The 19,662-nt window shown below is 40.6% G+C and overlaps 2 protein-coding genes across 2 annotated transcripts in view; one reads left to right on the top strand and one right to left on the bottom strand.

The window, feature by feature from the left end:
- Positions 1-10,314, top strand: part of rbm38 (RNA binding motif protein 38) — a 21,380-nt gene extending 11,066 nt beyond the window's left edge. The window contains exon 4 of the mRNA XM_010731700.3: positions 8,773-10,314. Coding sequence (XP_010730002.2) covers positions 8,773-9,124 — 352 coding nt within the window. The 3' untranslated portion in view covers positions 9,125-10,314. The remainder of the gene's footprint in view (positions 1-8,772) is intronic.
- A 2,184-nt stretch (positions 10,315-12,498) lies between these two features.
- Positions 12,499-15,491, bottom strand: mipb (major intrinsic protein of lens fiber b). Its single transcript, XM_010731701.3, has 4 exons — positions 14,722-15,491; positions 14,243-14,407; positions 14,075-14,155; positions 12,499-13,992 (listed from the first exon to the last, which is right to left on the bottom strand). The coding sequence occupies exons 1-4, from the start codon at positions 15,079-15,081 to the stop codon at positions 13,807-13,809; spliced, it is 792 nt and encodes a 263-aa protein (XP_010730003.1). The 5' UTR covers positions 15,082-15,491; the 3' UTR covers positions 12,499-13,806.
- Positions 15,492-19,662: the final 4,171 nt, after the last annotated feature.

Below are 19,662 nucleotides of genomic sequence, written 5' to 3' on the forward strand. Positions count from 1 at the left end.
CCACATGTGACGTTTGAGTGTGAATATAAAAATTCACATTTAGGGTGAAACATTGAGGATGATTCATTGCCGAGACAGTAGCGCGAACCTTCTCTCTATATATATTGTGTAAGTGGAACACTTAATTAGGCTTGACTCACAAATTTGACAGTTGTTTAGGGAATCCAGGAGACAATGTTTCAACTAACAGCCGTCTGTTCTATATGTGTGGGCGAGCTGTCGCATCTTCTTTTGAAATATCTGTTTTTTGGGGAAAAGATGAAAACTTCTTCTTCTATATTTTAACAGTATTTAAGAGGAATATGCATGATGTTGTGTTGGAAAAGAGCTCTTCACTCTTGACTTTCTGCAGGCTGACAAGTTCTGATCCTGCGGCTACAGAAAAGTCCATTAAAATCCTCAACTGTTCTGAGTGCTATTAATATTGCAGTCCTCAATTTCTGAATGAGTGATGAGGGAATTGAGGCTGACCCAGATGAGTCTATGAATGAGTGATGATGGGTTGATTGAAAGTCTCCCACAGTGAAGGCAGACATTCGCAGCAGAGGGAGTTGGTCTTTTAAATCTCTGCTTCCAGGAAGACTTGCAGCTTTGACACCTCGCAAACTGTAACAGAGGATTAAAAAACTAACACACCCAGAAGGCAAACACACACACAGAAGGTGTTTATTAGCGTATAAACACCTGAAAATACAAGATGTTTGTGACAGATGTGTTTAAGGTGTGTATCTGTGAAGGATTTGCTCCTTTTTTCTGTCCTGGGTCCTTTATTAACTATATATCTTTGGGTGTTGGTTGGACAATGCAAGACTTTTAAGAAGTGATGAGCATTTTCTGACATTTTAACAATAAATCAATAAGTTGTGAAAGTGATCAGCAGCTTGATCAATACAGAATACAGAATAATCAGTCTTTTTCTAAAAGAAGAGGAAGAGCATTAACTTTATTAATCCCCCCACAAACTAAGGGCCTATGACCATGTAGTGGCACCTTGGGAGCAGCTAGGGGTTCAGTGCCTTACCTCTCCAGTTACCAGTCCATGCTTCATTCAAAATAAGAATGACGAGAGTCGACAAGTTGTTGGATCCAGTGTCAAGTCCAACTATTTGTAGAAGTGAAATTATAAACACCTGCAGTACTGCTTCAATAAACAAATTGTTTCATCTGGTTTCTTTTTCCAAGCCACATAGTGTGAAGAACAAACCAAACAACATGTTTACGATGAATCTTGTGACCCTGTGTCAGTTTCACTGTTTAATGGTATACTTAAGGTAAAACCTGTTGTAGAGAAGAAGAAGAAGCGATACCGATTTTTGCAGTAAGTCTAACCTCAGGAGATCTCGGAACCGCACAGCTGCAAGATGTGTTGTGCTTCGAACGAGTGGCAGATTGACTTCTCCTCGACAGGAAACGCTCTCTCTGTTAAATCACCGTTGTTATATGTCTCTCCACCTGCATGTAAACTGAACAGCTTGCTAATCAAGATCTCTTCTTTATCTAAAGGAGACCTTTAGTTCCTGTAGATTACACAAAATACATGTTAAAATAAAGGATAAATAAACCAAATATGAAGTGAAATCTCAGTTTTAGTACATGCAGAGGGCACATCTGTCTAGCTCAGATATCTTTGCTCCAAGGCTAGACATTGTCTTTGACATGATCAGTATGACTGCAGTCAGTTTCAAACATTTCTTAGATTTTTTATTTTAGGAATTACTTCAAGATATATCTTAGATTATAAACAGGCCTGTGCAGCTGATAAAGAGCAGGAGCCTTTTTAGTCAATCTGAAGATACAATTTACGATACTGATCTGATACCATTGCTCTCTCTATATATATAACATAGGTTCTTGATTTTTATTGTGCTTCAAACTGATATTCAAGATGATGACAACAAAAATATACAAAACACAGGCAGGAAACAAAAAGGCAAATAAATAAGAAACTGACAAAGAAACCCTGAAATTGATCCAGCAGACTGGATTTTCAAGAACCATCAATTTTTTTCCATTTTTGCTTGAAAAGTGACTCAAACATGTTAAATTGCTAACTTTTAGAGAAGCTGTTATGTGGATGTTGTTCCCTTTGGACAGAGCCAGACTGTTCCTAGTTGTTTTGCTAAGCTAACTAGCTGTATATTCTGTTCATATTAACCGGACACATAAGAGAGTGGTGTCGATCGATTTAGACCACTTACTAAAATGTGAAACTGTTCCTTTAAATGTAAAATAGAAATATGTCTGCAGGTCTTTTGTGTTTCCTCCGTCCTCTCTGTCTTCAGGGTCTGACACTCGCAACAAAGATAAACTCAAACAAAGCACACCTCTGTCTGTCTACAGCTTCAGTGTATTTGCTTTAAGTTTTAAGAGGACAGAGGACGGGCTGATGCCAAATGTGGCTTTGAGGTACAGTTGAGTTGTGGGGGAGGAGGTGGATGTTCTCATCCAAAGGCGGGGAGACGAAAAAGGCGGAGACATCTGTCGCCCAGGGGTGCCTGCTGTCTGCCTTTAGCGCCCAACGTCTATTGGTAGAAGTTCAATTGTGGTGTTTATTTTTTGAGAGAAAAAGAAAGGAAAGGAGATGGCTGTGTGGTGAGGCTGTTAAAGGTGGAGAGGTGGTGGCGGTGGTTGAAGTGTGGGGGGGCACTTCCTGTTGAAGCAGAGAAGAGGAGGAAGGGAGGGACGAGGAGGAGGTTGACACAGATTAACAGCACACCTGTGGCTGGGTGTAGTTGTGGCTGGGTTCAGTGAAGCTTTAGGGTGGTAGACATGATGCTGGAGCTCGATTCTGTGTGTGAAACACATTTATAGTAACAGTAAAACGTCAGTGAATCATAAAACTGCAACATTTTGCAACCTTTAATAGGTGTTTATCTCCACATATCTGATTTTTTGGTTACCTCCCTCTTTAAATTATCACTCTTTCACTCACAGCCTGTAGTTATCACTCTTTCGTCTGTTGAGGGGTTTAGGTAGACAGCGAAACCTCAGGTGTATTTTTCGCTTACCCAGGGACCCAATTAGAAGAGGCACTTCTGTCGGAAGAAAAATCAAATTTGAAAAACAGAAAAAAAGGTCATGTTGGAAGCTTTTCATAGCACAGAAAGCTCCCGTTTGGTTCAGCTGTCTGTTAAAAGATGACACACATTTTTGATCTTTTGCATCTTTTCACTTCTTCAGTTCCTGTTGCCCCGATTTTACTGCTTCACTGAAGTTTTTATGAATATTTGTCAACAGCTATAACACGTTTAATTAATGATTGAAAACACAGTATAATATTGCTGCAGTCATACCTAATTATTTAGGATTTAAAAGGTTTAAAACTGGTAAAATCTCATGAAAACATCTTGAGCCTCAAGGTTCATTCTTGACACCAGAAATCAGAAAATAACCCAAGGTGCACTTACTAGATTTGTTTTTTTGTTTTTCAGTCGAAGTTGGTGGCCTTCGCTAATAATGCGTCCACCAGTGAAGGACACCGGATTGTTTGCTCAGTTGTCATAAAGAAGTTATTATTAAGTAAATGAATACTTATTATATCTATTCATCATATTTATTAACAAATGGATACTTTATATTTCATACATATTATTTAATGATCATTAACTGGTTATGCAGTTACAAATGCTTTATTTAATTTCATTGCAGGCATGCTGATATTCAGTATAACAGCACGACCTGAAGTGTGATATCGCTTTTATACAACAGTTCTATGAAGTATCCGAGCTTCTTTCTCTCCCTTTGTCCTCTTCTGATGACCAGTTATAGTTCAAGTCAAATGTTATTTATGCAAGGTTTGTTAGAATTTAATATAGATAACTGTAAATGAAACTAATTTAAAACATCTGTGAAGTGGAGTGATTACTTGGTCAGAACTAACCGTTGTATAATCGCTAAACATTAAAATGTCCTTATAACTAATTAAAGTGCATTTCTGTGTTAGTTTCTTGTTGATGGATCAGAGCTGGATGTTTTTAAATGCTTGTTGGAGATGCAACAAACATGCAATGAGTCAAATTATTTAGATTATGTTCCTTTATTTGTTGGATTATTTGTACAATCTGAGACATGCTGTCATGATGATATTCAGTTGGCTAAACATGTCGCTTAATTCACATTTTCTCCACATTATGCAGCCCTGTTTGTTTTAACATATTAATTTAAATGTCTCTCCTGCTCACTGACATTAGAGCTGAGTGTCCTGTGCTGATGTTGGCCTTTCTATCTCTCACCCTCCCTCAAGCCGCGTGTGTGTGTTTATCGAGAGAGGACGGAAGGTCATGTGTGTGTGTGTTTGTCTCTTTGACTGACTCACCCTCCTCACATCCCTGATCTGAACTATTAAAAGCGTGCCTGTCCTAAGGCATAAGGGATATGATGGCTGATCTTTCACCTCTCAGCATCTCTCCCTTCTCCCCTACCCTCCCACTCACGCCCTCGACCCTCAAAAAGAAAAAATACAAATGCTTTCTTTTTATCGAGTATCTCTTTTATCTCTCTGCCTGAAGATTTTTGAGGAAGGACAGTGATGGAGTAAACCCAGAGAGGGGAGTCTGCATCTGTTATTCTGCTCTCATTGGTCTGTTAGTGAGTGTACACCCATGCAGCTGTGCCAATTATCCCTGATATGTCTAAACCCCCCTCTCACCATGCACACACGTTTACATTACATCCTCTTGTAAGCTTTACTGACAACATATATTCTTGCATGTTTTCTGCATGTGAGATTTGTAATTTATGTTTGCGTGCATGTCCGTCTACATCCTGTGTGTGTGTGTCCTATATATACTTATATAAATGTGTGTTTGACAGGCAGTGATGGTGCCAAGCACTGGAAGGAGAGAGGTGAGGAGCAGCTCCCCTCTTGTATGATGCCGCTGTCACATTGGATCAGTCAGTCCAGTGCATAGGCAGGCAGGCAGGCAGGCAGGCAGCGGCACACAGCCGTGGGAATGACACTGCACTCCTGCTCAGGGAGAAACTGGCGGAGCGGGAGTGAGGAGAGATGGGATACATGGGATATTACTTTAGCTGTGCTCTGACTTTATGTGTCATTAGTCTGAATTTTTTGTCGTGGTGTTGTCATGCTACTTTCGTGGCCAGATAAAGGTTCTGAAAACCTATTTTTTCCATCATGTTCTTACTCATGCTTCTTACATGAACACACAATTTTTTGGTCAAAAGTCAAAACTGTTCACACAAGAGATTTCTGAGTGTCTGTTTTTGTCCTTGTTGTTCGTTTAATGTGGGATGGTGGTGTTAACATATTTACACATTTCTGTGCACCATCACATTTTTTTTTTTTTTTTTATCACATTTTTGTGATGACAGTTTCTGGCGTTACAGATAGCTTTTTTTGAGCACCTAGACGTCATCTTTTTAGATAAACTGAGAGGCCACAGATTTTGAGCTTTAAAACAACTCCCCATGGGTGACGTCAAATATTCACTGTCCATTGTTTCATATACTGGTATAAAGCCTGCAAGAAATACTGTAGACAGTACCCAGGGATGAAAGAAAGTACTTCCTCTCTACATGTTTTGGGCACAAAATGTTTCATGTGTACAGTTAGTACTCCCCTAAAAAGGTTATAGAGTCAAACGTCAGCCATAGATGCAGTAATGGACAAAGGGCTTCTGTAGTAAAAATGGAAAAAGAACTTTATTTATCATAAAATCTAAAAAAAAAAAACATGTTTAGAGGGTTTGTGCATTAATAATGTAGCATTTAACAAAGCAGTTCTGCTTTATTTTGCTGTACTGCCATTATTGTGGAAAGTATAGTGTAAATTGTTACTGTGGATGGAATATGTGATCTTTTCATGAAAATCATTTTCAACATTGTGCAATAGGGAAATAAAGTATCACAATCAATCTTGTTTTTAAAAATTGGAAACAGTTTGACCAATAAAAAAAGGGTCACAAACATTCCTTCATACTGACTTCATCCGGCATAACTTGTGCTCCTGACACAGATGAAGCTAAAAGAAATAGATGGTGTGCAACCCTTTTTTTTTTTCACACCATATAGACATTCTGTCTGAGAGATTCCTGGTTTATAAAAGAGATAGCTTTAACAATTGCCCCATTGTGTGAAAGCTGCAGCAGACTGGTAATTTTCTCACTGCTACAGCAACAATTGAGGTTGTGTTATACAAAACCTTGACATGTAGCATTTAACAATCTTTGAGCTGAACACATACTCTTCCCTCCTTAAAGGACGACCTTGATATCTTAAGCTTAACCTATAAGTGAGATTTCACTTAACCTATAAGCTTTCTTGCCGGCAGTTAGATGAGAAGATTGATACTGCTCTCGTGTTTGTTTTGTGTAACTTTGTGAAGGTGAAGTGTTAATAAATGAACTTAAGATGTGCTGGTCAGTAAATCTTGCTTACCTTTGGACAGAGTCAGACTAGCTGTTTCCTCCTTTCTGGTTCTTATGCTAAGCTGAGCTAGTGGACTGCTATCTGTAGCCTTATATTCTCTTTTTGTCTAACTTTTGGCAAGAAAGTGAAGCAGTATATTCCCCCAAATTAACTAAATGAACTGTTGTTTAAAAATGTGAGATGAAATGAAAATCCTCAATCTTTAATTTGAAATTCTTGTGTAGAAATTGGTATTTTTTGCAATTTACAGCCCCCAGTTTCAGAGTGTAATACTACTGTAAATAGTTTTATTACTTAGGATCAAAAATTAGTCAGTCGACAACTTTGCTAACACAGCCCAGCTCGACATCAAAGCTCTCGCCAGCGACTTAAAGTCAGACCAAGTTTTACTCTTGTCTGGCGGCTTCTTGTTTGGTCACTTTTCTCTTCTTAGCCTTCTCCATCAACTTTGTCTTCAGTCTTTTGGTCTCTGTCATTATGTCTATAAAGGCTGCTGAGCCTGGATACATTCTGGCATGACACGTCAGCACAATAGCTACAGTTGGCAGCAGTTTATTTCACTGTCCATCAGAAAACTCTGTAAATCACAGAGAGTTAATACATGGGTGATCGTAATAATGTTAGTGAGGGGATTAGAGGAGTTAAATAAGATTAAAACTGTCTATATGGGTATTGGAGTATATTGTGCCTGTGTGTGTTGTGTATACAGCAGAGTGGAAGTGAACAGGCCCGGTCGCTCTATTTGTTGTGTAAGCACACCTGATCCCTGCTCCTGCTCTGTTTAGGGGTAAGCAACAGCAGCAGCATGCCACCGCTCGCTGCTCTGATCACCTGTTCAGTCTCTGTGACAAGGTTACTGTCAGGTTAATGGGTTTGACTGTAGGCGCTGATGATGGGTGTGTTAAATACTGTCATGTTCTGTTGTTTTTACTCAAGCGCAGCAGCATAACCCAGTTCTTCTCTGTTGATGTTGCCAGATCTAAGTGAAGCAGTTCAGGTTAAGTGGGCAGCCTCAGGCAAGGGCATGGCTTAATGCAGGAGGACAGTAGAGCCCCTTTTTTTATCTCATTTCTGCCATGGCTCCGAGTATCAACAGTCTCATACACTGCATCTGTCGTGGCAGTTTTTATGTGTGCAACACAGTGAGTGCATGAATTAAATTCAAAGAGCGAAAAACGATTCAGTTCAGAAATAAAAGCAATTGTGATTAAAAGCACGTTATTATTTAGGGTTTAATTTCATTTCATTTGGAACAAAGAGTTTCTTTGTGAACATTTCTCAGGCAGTGTGCTAATTAAACTTAAACACGAGGGAAAAGGTCTATTTTAAAGCAACAGTGCTGATAATCGCTCTTAAAAAAAGGACAAGAATGCCTTCATAGAATTCAGATTTTTAATGTTAGGATGTTCACAAAGGAGAGAAAACGCTTGTCTGTTTGTTTGTGCAACCCAGACTCTAACTTTATGTGTCTGTCTCTGGTTACTGTTGTTGTTTATATGACACTTAATAATCAGATCAGATCTCACAGAGGATTCTGAACACACGTTAATCAGATTTTGCTGACGTTATCGGATATTCAGTCACAGATACAGATGTGGACGAGCCTGACCAGCCTTCTAATTTTATGAAACACGGTTGTGTGACACTTCTTTTTGTTCTTGAGGCTTAGCTCTGCATAACTGCTGAAAAGATATAGACAAAGAGAAGATTATCATCATCTGTGCACCGTGGCATCTTTAGGGAACACTGGATAGGTTTAGCACTAAAATGGGTACAGCTCACTGTATACACCCTCAAACGTTTCTGAATCAAACGTCTGATCATCTGATCAACTTTCTTCATAAACTCTGTCACACATAAACTCAAATGTTTATGTGTGACAGACTCTGTCACACATAAACTCAAATGTTTATGTGTGACAGAGTTTATGAAGAAAGTTGATCCAAATTCAGATTTACAATGTGATATTTGTGTTTAGTTTTCATGCTGCTGTCTTCTCTTAGGATATATCTGGAAGGAGGTTCTGGGGCTGTACCGTCAGAACTAGGGCTGCATGTAATGTTAATTTTCACTATTAATTAATTTGCTGATTATTTTCCTAATTAAGCAATTCATTGTTCGGTCAATAAATAACAGAAAATGTAAAAAAAAATGCTCATCACAACATTTCAGTCCAAGCTGGTACGTGTGAATAACTTGTTTTGTCTCAACAATAGTCCAAAATATGAAGATATTCAGTTAAGATCATCACAAACCAACAAATATTCACATTTGAAGAGCTGGAACAAGACAGTTGTTGCTGAAAAATAACTTAATTATGCTCAACTAATCACTTAATTGATCATTTAATCTAAGGATTTGACCCTTCTTCCTCTGTCCGTCCAGGCTCACCCAGCAGTATGTCTACCCCCAGGCGTTCCTGCAGCCCAGCCTGGTACTTCAGTCCCAGCTCAGCCCTACAGCAGCAGCACTCGCCTCCCCTTACCTGGACTACAGCTCTGCCTACAGCCACTACGCCCCTACAGGACTGGAGCAGTACCCTTACACCCCTTCACCATCACCCTCCACTGGCTACCTCAGCTACAGCTTCTCGCCCGGCACTCCTGCGCCCGCTCTCACCGCATCCCCGACCCCTCCGGCCGCCATCCATCCTCCTCTGGCTGCACTCGCCACTATGTCTGCCGCCCCGCAGGCCTTCCTTCACTACCCTCTGCACCAGCCCGACCGCATGCAGTAAGCGGCTCACAAGTGGAGCGAGAGCCGCCGAACTGATGATTCAAAACAGCGTGACTGTTGACCTGTGACCTGATCATCAGGATGAGACTGGACAACCAGGAAGAGAGTGTGATGTAATCAAAAGGGCTTTTGGACAGCACTCTCATTCCCATTTTTTATATATATATATATTATTGTTGTAATAGTTAATGATCTATTGCTACCGTCATCAGCATACGATCTGAATGTTTTTCATAAAAAGTGACTGAGACGACTGGTAATCGCCTGGACACTTCTCTCTCTTTACCCCTGACCCTCAGTGCTGAGGGTGGTGGCATGGCCGACTACTGGAGATTGAATGGACAATGGGAAAATACATCTGTTTGACGATTGATGATGCTGCGGCTGCAGTTCCTCCAAAGGTACTGAGATGAATGCTGGATTTTAGCCAAGCCGAGTGCCAGTTTCTCTTTCAGAAACGCAGGTCCAGTTACCTCCTCCTCAAGGTTACCTTTCTGTCTATGGCCTAAGAGAGCGCTCTCTTTCTGTTACCAGGTTCATTTTGTGTATGCCATTTTTATTAGCCTCTCATCTGAAATGAACAAAATGTTTATTGTGTTCCCTTTTGTTCCTTTTATCAACCGCTGTATTACACAGTGATAATCACAGTTTAACAGAATATGCAATTAGGATGAGCATGAGCAAGGTAGACAACACTGGTATTTTGTTTTGTTTTTATCACTACAGCTAGAAAATTACCCACAGAAAGACGTTTGTTAACACTTAAAAATCAAAAATCATCACATGAAATTCCTGGATGCTTGTTAGACTATTTTTGACCTGTAACTTATCTGGATTTGGAATTTTATAATACTTAAACTACAACGTTGTCAATACATATCAAGTAAATGTGTTTGGATGTAGATGTATGTTGTTACTGAATATGTGCGAGTGTATTTGTGTCTGTTTCTGTGTGTGTGTGAGAGAGAGATAAATAGGGAGATGCAGTATATGCCGGTGTCAGGACCGAGCTCCTTTTCCAGCCCATTGTACTGGTCAGAGTTGTTTCTTTGTTTTGTTTTTTCACAGCTGCAGAAAACAGGCAGATGGTACTGGAGTCTCACAGAGCTGTAGCTCCACCTTAGTAGTCATAAACCAAGCCATACATCACATTTAAAACAAATATGCAAAATAAAGTTAATATTTCTAAGATGTGCTATTGTTTTTTTTTTCTTTGAGGTGTGGTTGAGTTGCAATAATTGTGGTTCAAATCTGTGGTTAACAGCTGCTGCATGACACTACCAGGAGTCACACGGGAGTCACATAAGTCATCGACTCATAAAAGTTGTCTCCACTGGTTACCTGGCAACTGCTCTTAGCCCAAAATTTTGTCTAAAACTAATTTTTGCACCATGTGTTAATTAATGAGCTTTAGAAGCAGGTTTAGACAAAGCCAAGATTCCTATTTTCCTCTGTTTCCACTTATTGCTGGCTATAGAACAAGTCAATCTCCATAAATCAAATCAAATCAAAACTTATTTGTATAGCCCAAAGTCACAAAGTACATTTGCCTCAGAGGGCTTTACAATCTGTACAGGGAGTGACACCCTCTGTCCTTAGACCCTCGGTTCGAGTGAGGAAAAACTTGCCCACAAAAAACCTTTAACAGGGAAACAAGGTGGAAGAAACCTCAGGAAGAGCCACAGAGGAGGGATCCCTCTCCCAGGACGGACAGACGTGCAATGGATGTCACATGTACAGAACAAATCAACACAAACATATTGTACAATTACAATGACTGACAAAATGACAATGAATGATTGAAGTAGCAGTGGAACCTGTGATAGAGATAGAGAGACACAGATGCACAGCAGCAGCAAATCATAAACTAACTATAAACTGTAATGGAGATATGGTAACCATAATGTAATAATATGCATAGTGGACGTCGTGCAGGACCACAGCAGCAGCCACAATCCATGAGAACCTGCTGGAAAACAGAGCACAGAAACTCCAGGAAAGAAGTTTAGTTTGTAACATGCATTAACATGCATTTATGAGACATGTATGTTTACAGATGGTGAGAGAAAGAGAGAGAGTGAGAAGGTTTGAGTAGAGTTTTCATAAGCCCCGATATTAAAATGTTCAACTTCATAACAGAAATAAACATTTTACAGCCTGGTACAAAAAACAGTTTTGGTCTGTAATTTCTCCGTTCATGACAACTGTACTGAGGGTGAATTTCTATATAACATTCTATATAATTTCTATAACTAACTGGCTGCTTTGATTGACAGGTGGCTTGTTTAAGCACCCAGGTGTCATTTAGTCTGCCTCAGGTCCACCTTCGATCCATGTCATTGCCCATTTTACTGGTACTGCCAAGATGGCAGCCACCACACTTTGAGCTGAACAATAGCTCTTCGGAAACCTACAGGTGACGTCACGGATATGCTGTCCATTCCTTCCTACTGTCAGTGGTTTTCGCTTTTTATGCTAAGCTAAGTGAAACAGCTGTTGCTTCAGTGGTGTCAATCATGTCGTCTTAATCGTTTTTTAAATATTGTACGTTATGGTTTGTAGTCCACTCAAAGACTATAGGCTACATCTCTAGACTACAAGTCCACTGATATTCTATATCTATATATTATATATCTATATCTATATACTGATGTTGTTTTAACAACCAACAATGCATTATTCTGTGTGTTTTCAACTTCATCTGTTTGTCTTGTCTTTGTTTTATTCTTAAAGGCTAAGTAATAAAACAGCTGGCACTGTACTTTTTAGAAATCTTTTCTTAAACAGCAGTAAAAATTTGTATTTGTTGGGGACTACTTTCAGCTGTGGATGCATACACATTTGGTGCTCTTGTGATTTCCAGCAGCAGGATGGTGTATGTGGGATTAACTACAGTGCTCATGTTCATAATCATGAATAATGTAGCTCTTTGATGGGTTTTATTGATAGTTTTTATCCAACAATGGAGCTCTATGGCACAGATGAATAATATATACATCAGGTTTTGGCTACACACTTGATAACATAATGAATTCATTGTTGTTTTGTAGACGATCACCCTAACTTGTCCTGTAACTGTTCTGTCTGGGTTCTGGAGGTGGGGTCGTACTGAAGTTTATCAGCTGTGATGCACAAAAACAGAAGACAGTGAAAGATACATGAACGTGTCAGTTTTAAACTTATCTCTTATCAAACAGCAGCAATAGCCTATGGGTGAACCCTGTCTGACTTAAACAACCCCTCCATTATCTACATCACCCTACACACCTTGAGCTAATAATATGCTTCTTAAGGCACATGCCTCTGTGAACTGATGATTGATTTTTGACTAAAAATCATTCAGGTTCCCTCTGCTTATACATCTGGTGTGTTTTTTCGCCCTCTTCTGGCCAAAATAGTTTATTGCAGTTGAAGAAAGAAGAATGACCATAACCTTGTATCAAGTTTTTTATGTTTATTATTGTTGAAATGTTTGTTGAAACGCCTTGTACTCCCAATAAGGATCAAATAATAAAAGGAGACTCAATGTAAAGCTTGCACAGCCGATCTGCAGTGAACAGACCTACTATCAAAGGCTAGGGATACAACATTTCCTTTGGATTGCGCTGGTTCAGAACAAAACAGCAGATGGTTTATGTAAAAATGAATATCATAGCAAATACCACAGTGAGGGGAGGAGAAATGATCATGTCTTAAAAATTGATGACAAAATGAACACAGTTAATGGTACGAAACAGGAGAGCGGTAATGAAAATAAAACGAAATAAAAAGTACTGTATCTGCAACCTTGTCACACACACACACACGCACATACACACATATACACACTCACTTGCAAACACACTCATACGCACGGGCAGGCGCACACACATGCACACGCTCACTCTCACGCACACACTTGCACACACACATACTGCAGAAGTATCCACACACACAAACACAAACCCACAGATAAAATGTAGTGATTGAAAATAGTGAAACCCTGGTAAAATCTAATGGTATCATACATCCACGTCTTGTGTCTGAAGTGCAGAAAACAAAATGAACCTAGAAAAAAAAAAACTAAAATGGAGATAAATTCAGATGAATAATGAAAAAGCATGCCCATCTTCACTGGTCTAACCCAACTTGAAACGACCACAAACCCAGAGTGTTGCCCTCTCTACCCTACCCAAACCCCAACCCCCACCCCTTAACTCCACCCTCACCTTCCCCATGCCCTCTTACTCTTCTCATATCATACCCACATCCCTGCCTCACCCTCATCCTGCCCTCGGTCTCCCCTTCATACCTCCCTAAACCTCATTTTCAGGGTCTCCATGCTCCTCTAAGTTGTACATCGTAGTTGTAGAAGCAGGCAGGGCTTGGGGGGACAAGTTTGGTTTAGGTTCTGGTCACCATTTATCAAAAACAGAATGTCCAGTTCAGAATACAGAGTGAGGACTGGGGGGTAGAGGAGTCTTGTGTGTTGAGGTTGGAGGTTGTGAACCTGTTTGGTGTGTCGGTTTTTACAGTGGCGCTGGAGGAATCTTATCGTGTGTTAGTCTAGATGTGAGTATTTGGGTTAGTCTTGTGCGATGTTGCGTAAAGGCATGGGGAGGGAAGTGGAGGTGGGGTTGGCGTAGCTCAGGGCCCTTGTCCCTCATCCCTCAGCCCCAGTTGGAGAAGGGGGCAGGGGCAGATTTATAGGGCTTGTGTCTTGAGCTCGATGGGCTCCCCGCGCGTGTCCTGTTGGTTCTCGCTCTCGGGGGGCCGACTTCCCTTCAGTGTGGCCAGGCGCTCGGACAGACCTCTCATGCGTGGGAACAGCATGAAATCGTACAGGAGGGCGCCCATGGCACCTCCAATCATAGGCCCGACCCAGTACACCTACGGGTCAACAAACACCAGTTAGCACAGTGTTCATTCATCAATTATTTGTTGATGTCTTCAGTGTGATTGCAGGTCTTACCCAGTGGTTGATGAAGTTCCTGAAGAGCACAGCAGGGGCAAAGGACCTAGCAGGGTTCATTCCAGCACCAGTGTAGTACATCTAAAAAACACAAGACATTTGTTAATGTATTGCGCTTTTAAAATATTTCATTATCATATATAATATTTATATTTCCATGTGTCTTACCCCCATGAGGTGTCCAATGGTAACGGAGAAGCCAATGGAAAGAGCAGCAGATCCCATGCGTCCGTTTCTCCTCTCATCAGTCACGGCAAAGATGCACACCACGAGCTGCATGGTGAGGAAAACTTCCACAGTGGTGGCCATTCCCATGCTGATGCCAGGCTGCAGCTGCAGATACACAGATGGACAAAAACAGATTTGCACAAGCCAAAGAAATTGTGGTCTCAGAGCAGTGTTGAATATGAGTTACTCAGACAAAGTTACTGGAAATAGTTGTTGGATGTTTTAAACCATGGACCATGGTTGGACATAACTGAGTTAAAGATTAATTGATATTATTAGTGGAATCCATTTTACCAAATTCAACAAGCTATGCTCTAAAATGTATGCCATGGATTAAATCAACCTACCCAAAAGCTTTTACCTCACCTCCCCTAACATTGCTATACTAGTTTTCTGAAACATCCATATTGGGTCCTTACTGTGTTCATCGCCATGTTGCCTCTCATGTTGCCAGGTGTAACCCCATACAGCACAGCAGCCCCAGCTACAGCACCCAGGCACTGGGCCACCATGTAGAAAATGGCACGGAAAAGAGACATCTGTGAGCCAACAAGGTAGGCAAAGGTAACGGCAGGGTTAATGTGGCCGCCGCTGATGTGGCCAATGGACTGGATGAAGGTGGCAGCTGCTAGCCCAAAGCACAGGGCCACATGAAGGACATGATAAGGCCCGGTGGTCCAGCGGAGGCAAGCTCCCATGCCGAAAAAAACAAAGAACATGGTCCCGAAGAACTCTGCAAAGACCGCCCGCCAAAAATTCATGGACCGGAACTCCCACATGGTGACCGTTCACTTGATGCTCTCCACAAAATGAAGAAGATTCTTTAAAAATAAATCAGGTTGAGCCTGGAAAGGGTAAATGTACCTTTTTGGTCCTCTTCAAATGCCAAAAATAACAAAAAAATAAAAGGATCTCCCTTTTTGTTGTCAGCTAACTCGGCTCAGACAAAACAAAGTTTTTCAGAACGTCAACAGACGAATCCACTCAACAGATCACAGACCAAGCCGTGAACTGGGTTGGTAAAGTCAACTCAGCTGCGTTCGCTTGCCACCTCTGTCCACCTGTCGCAAAGACATAGGTGTGAGATAATGTGGAAGGAGATCTCAGGTGGGATGAGCTGGGCTGTCAAGAGGAGGTGGGCATCAATGCTAAAGGGGTATTTCTAAAGTAGAAACGGGGATAGACAGGGTGTCCGGTGGACCTTTTAGCCTCTCTGACGGAGGGGAGAGGGCCAGACAGGGGCTTTATAATACCCCTCAGGGGCCCCAGGTGACGCCATAATCCCCCTGTAGGGCCAAGGGTGGGGGGCGGCAGTGCTGGACATCCTAAATCAAACAAACTTAACCCCTCTGTCGCCCCCCCCCCCCATAACAGACCCAAAAGAGAGGCAGATAAAGCAAGAATGAGTGGAAATGCATGAAAGACATTTATTGGTGGAGGTAGAGAGATCTTTGATAAAGAGACAACAGGAAGAAGTTATATTCATGAGGGGGTTTGAAACTGGGAGAAACAGCTACGATGAAGAGCAGCTGGAGCCGAGATGGAGAAAGTTTTCTTTGGGGCGTATGTCATCTGTTGACATATCATAACTGTCATAATACAGGAGGCATAAATGCTGATAGACAAGGACAGAAAACACACACATGCATGCACAAAGTCACGCATATGCACACACACATATACACGTATACACACATGCAGATAATACAGTTGGGGCCCCGGACGGAAGTGCCCAAAGCTAACAGTGCTGAATTGACCCATACACTGAAATGCCTGACCCTGTGAAACCATTGTCTGTAACAAGCATGTGAGCTAACGTATGGACAAAGACAAGACAAAAATACATATCAGACCAAAGCACAAAAATCACAGCTAACAAAGCATTGTCTTACATATGCAATGCTAAATGCTAAAGCTACAGCCAATGTGTGTGAATGTCTGCTTCTGGAGACATTTATACAGCAAAGCGCTGCAGATGATAACCAGTAATCTTTCAGAGGAGAGACAGAACAGTCTCTTTCTAGCAGTGGCAGGTCATTGAGGCCTGTGATTACGAACAAGACCTGAACTTGACATTGGCTCATAGCTCAGAGCTCTAACTGCTTCACAGCCTAATGTGATGTAGCACAGAGACCGGAAGGTGAACTAAAATGTGCAAACAACATAGAGGGGGGGGACACACAAGCAAACAAGCCAGCAATAATTCACATAACACAGCTGATTGTGTCTTCTGTTGTGACAGGAGCTTCTAGGAGGTGCTCGGCACAGGTTTGCATTATGTTTGTGGAGCTGGGCAAAGGGAGAGGTGCAGTAGGGCAGTAGGGATGTGTCGGGGGTGGGGAGGGGACAGTGGGGTTACTGCAGCAGCACCATCGTGCTGACCAGTCGAGAGGCATCACTGTTGGAGGGGATGAGGGAGGGAGATAGGGAGAGACAGAGAGAGAGAGAGTGAGAGAGAGAGGGTGTGTAGATGAATGCAGAACGCTGAGCTTTTCGTTTAAACTCCCTTTTATACATGTTAGAAAGAACACGCACAATGCAAAATGCTGGCGGCACTGTGGCAGTTATAGCTATTGTGCACACTGTGTCTGTGTGAATAGTTTATGTATAAGTGTGTGTGTGTGTGCACCGTGCATGTGTGTATTCAAATTATACTGCAATAATGATACTAATCGCTGATAAGCTTTTATTTTAGACTTTAAAACGTATTGTACATGTTAACACATAATAAATATACAGTTTATTATATTCAATATTGATTTTAAAGGGTCAGTTCTACGGGAGCCCTGAGCAGTCATACATCCATACATTTTCTAGCAATAACAAAGGATTTAATTTGTTTTCTTGAGATTTCACGTTAATTATGTTGTTATCTCAGGGAAACAACGTTTCGTTATGTTGTTATCTCAGGATAACATTTGTTATTTCGACTTAGTAACTCGAGATCTTGAGAGTTAATTATTACGGAAGCCCCAAGAGGTCATACGTCCATACATTTTATTTCCTCTGTTTTCTCATGATAACAACTTCACTTCATTTGTTTTCTTGAGATCTTGAGTTATGTATGTTATGTCGAAATAACAAATTTACCTGTACCCCTAGATAACGGGATCATTTTCAAAACAAGAGATAATGACCTAATTAATTTGAGATCTACAAGAAAACAAAAGGATAGTCTAGTATATTAAATCATTGCAATTGCAACATTCTCCTGCTCCTTTGATATTGCTACAAAGAAAACAAATTAAATTAACATGACAAAACCAGGGAAATAAAATGCATGAATGTATGACAACTTGTGGCTTCCGTACAGTTCATCTAAATTATAAATTACATACTGTATGTCCTCACACATCATTTATGATATCGAGATGAATATCGACAATTAAATCTGCATGGCTAAATCCCACTAGAGGTCATTTCTCACCATTGTTTTTTGGTTATTTGAGTGAACTGACCGTTTAAATTACATGCAGATATATTAATATATTTTAGGACAAGACAAACATGGAATTTATACAAAAAAAAACAAAACACAAAAAACACAGAAGTATGAATCAAGGTTTCATGAAAGCAAAAATAATTGTCTCTCCCAAACACACATATAGAGACACACTCACGTACACTCATTATATTCATTTCAAATTACAAAGCTTATTTCCACTGATGGTTTTCTTTCTGTAGAGCCATTACAGTGGTATGAAGGTCCATTTAATTGTGAATAGGAGGCATTTGGAGAAGAGACGGACACTAACAGGCACAGACATGAAAGAGAGCATTATTGAACCCACAGCGCAGGGCAAGGACCTCTTTAGCATTTCAAAGTATTCACAAACATTGAATGCAACTGAAAATAATGGTGTTATTTAGCAGGATTTCAATGAGTCTCCATTATATATCCTAATGATGTGCAAATGTGAAAGTAACAATACTGAATCTCACAATATTGGCTACACCGTTACATACACTAATGACAGCGAACTAGGACCTCAAAGGTCACATTCAGCCACTTTAAATTGCAGCTTCCACTTTGATTTCTCTCCACATGTGCAACCAAAAAGGCAACAGAGAAGTTGTGGAACATAATAAACCTCCAGAATTGTGCCAGGTGAATACAATGATCACACCTGTGCAACATGCAAGTTTTACATTTACAAGATCAAAATGGAGAGTATGTAACTTTAAAGTAAGGTTGTACAACTTTGTGCTTGTTCAATCACCCATGTACGTAATGCTTTATAGCACTAAGTCACGAAATGATTTTGGTGAAACTGGATCATATTTAATGGAGAAAGTGTTTTCTTTTTTCTCTGTGTTGTCCTCTAACTGCCGTGCATCAACTCTCTGTGATTTACAGAGTCTCCTAATGGTCTGTGAAGTAACCTGATGTTAGCTCAGTTTGTTATCTAGGCTGGAAAAGAGGAGGTTTTAAGGCCCGTTGTGCAGGCACATGCTGACGGGGAGTGGAGCCAGTGTCGTGCCAGAACTGGAGCTGAGTAAGCGGGCAATGTAACCAGGCTGAGCAGTCTCTATAATAACAATAATGACAGAGACTGAACAGAAGACTAAGAAGAGAAAAGGACAGAATGATCAAACAAGAAGAAGCCGGACGTCAGTAAATCTGGGACTGACTTTTAGTCGTTGGAAAGAGCTTCATGAAATAAAAGGCTGAGACAGATGCCAAGCTGGACTTCTTGCTGTTGGACTAGTAAGTAATATTAGCTCACTGCTATGTCTTGTGTTATTGCACTTGCTTGATGTTTGAATGTTAGCGAAGCTGACCACTTGCTAGTTTTTATTCATTTGTTAATTATAACAAATAAATGTGTATAACTGTCTATATTACAGGATATTACATATTTATAGCAGCTGTAAAACACTCTGAAAATGGGTCTGTTAAATCACAAAAATACCAATTTATACACAGTGTTCATCCTTCAAAGAAGAAATTAAATTCACAAGCAATAAAACAAACCCTCACTCAACTTAGGGGTTTCACTGCTACAGCCTCTACTGTAGGCTGGCATGATCAGTAATGGTGGCCAGTGTTAGTTAATTTTAGGTAGGGCTGGCAAACCTTCAACACATAATGCTGTTAAAGGTCTAATGTGTAGTGGCATCAGGCAGCGTAGTTGCTATTTCAACCCCTCTAGCTTCACCCCTTCCTTCGTAGCATGAAGGGGATACTACAGTAGCTGTGAAAAACGGGAGGGAGACAGTGTTTAGTTTGTCCGTTCTGGGCTACTGTAAAAACACGTTTAACATGGTGGACTCCATGTAGTAGATATAAAAGGCTAAGATTCTATGATAATAAAAACATAATGATTGTTATGTTCAGGTGATTATACACTAATAAAAAC

The sequence above is a fragment of the Larimichthys crocea genome, unplaced genomic scaffold (assembly GCF_000972845.2).
Source record: "Larimichthys crocea isolate SSNF unplaced genomic scaffold, L_crocea_2.0 scaffold97, whole genome shotgun sequence".
NCBI classification, from domain to species: domain Eukaryota; kingdom Metazoa; phylum Chordata; class Actinopteri; family Sciaenidae; genus Larimichthys; species Larimichthys crocea.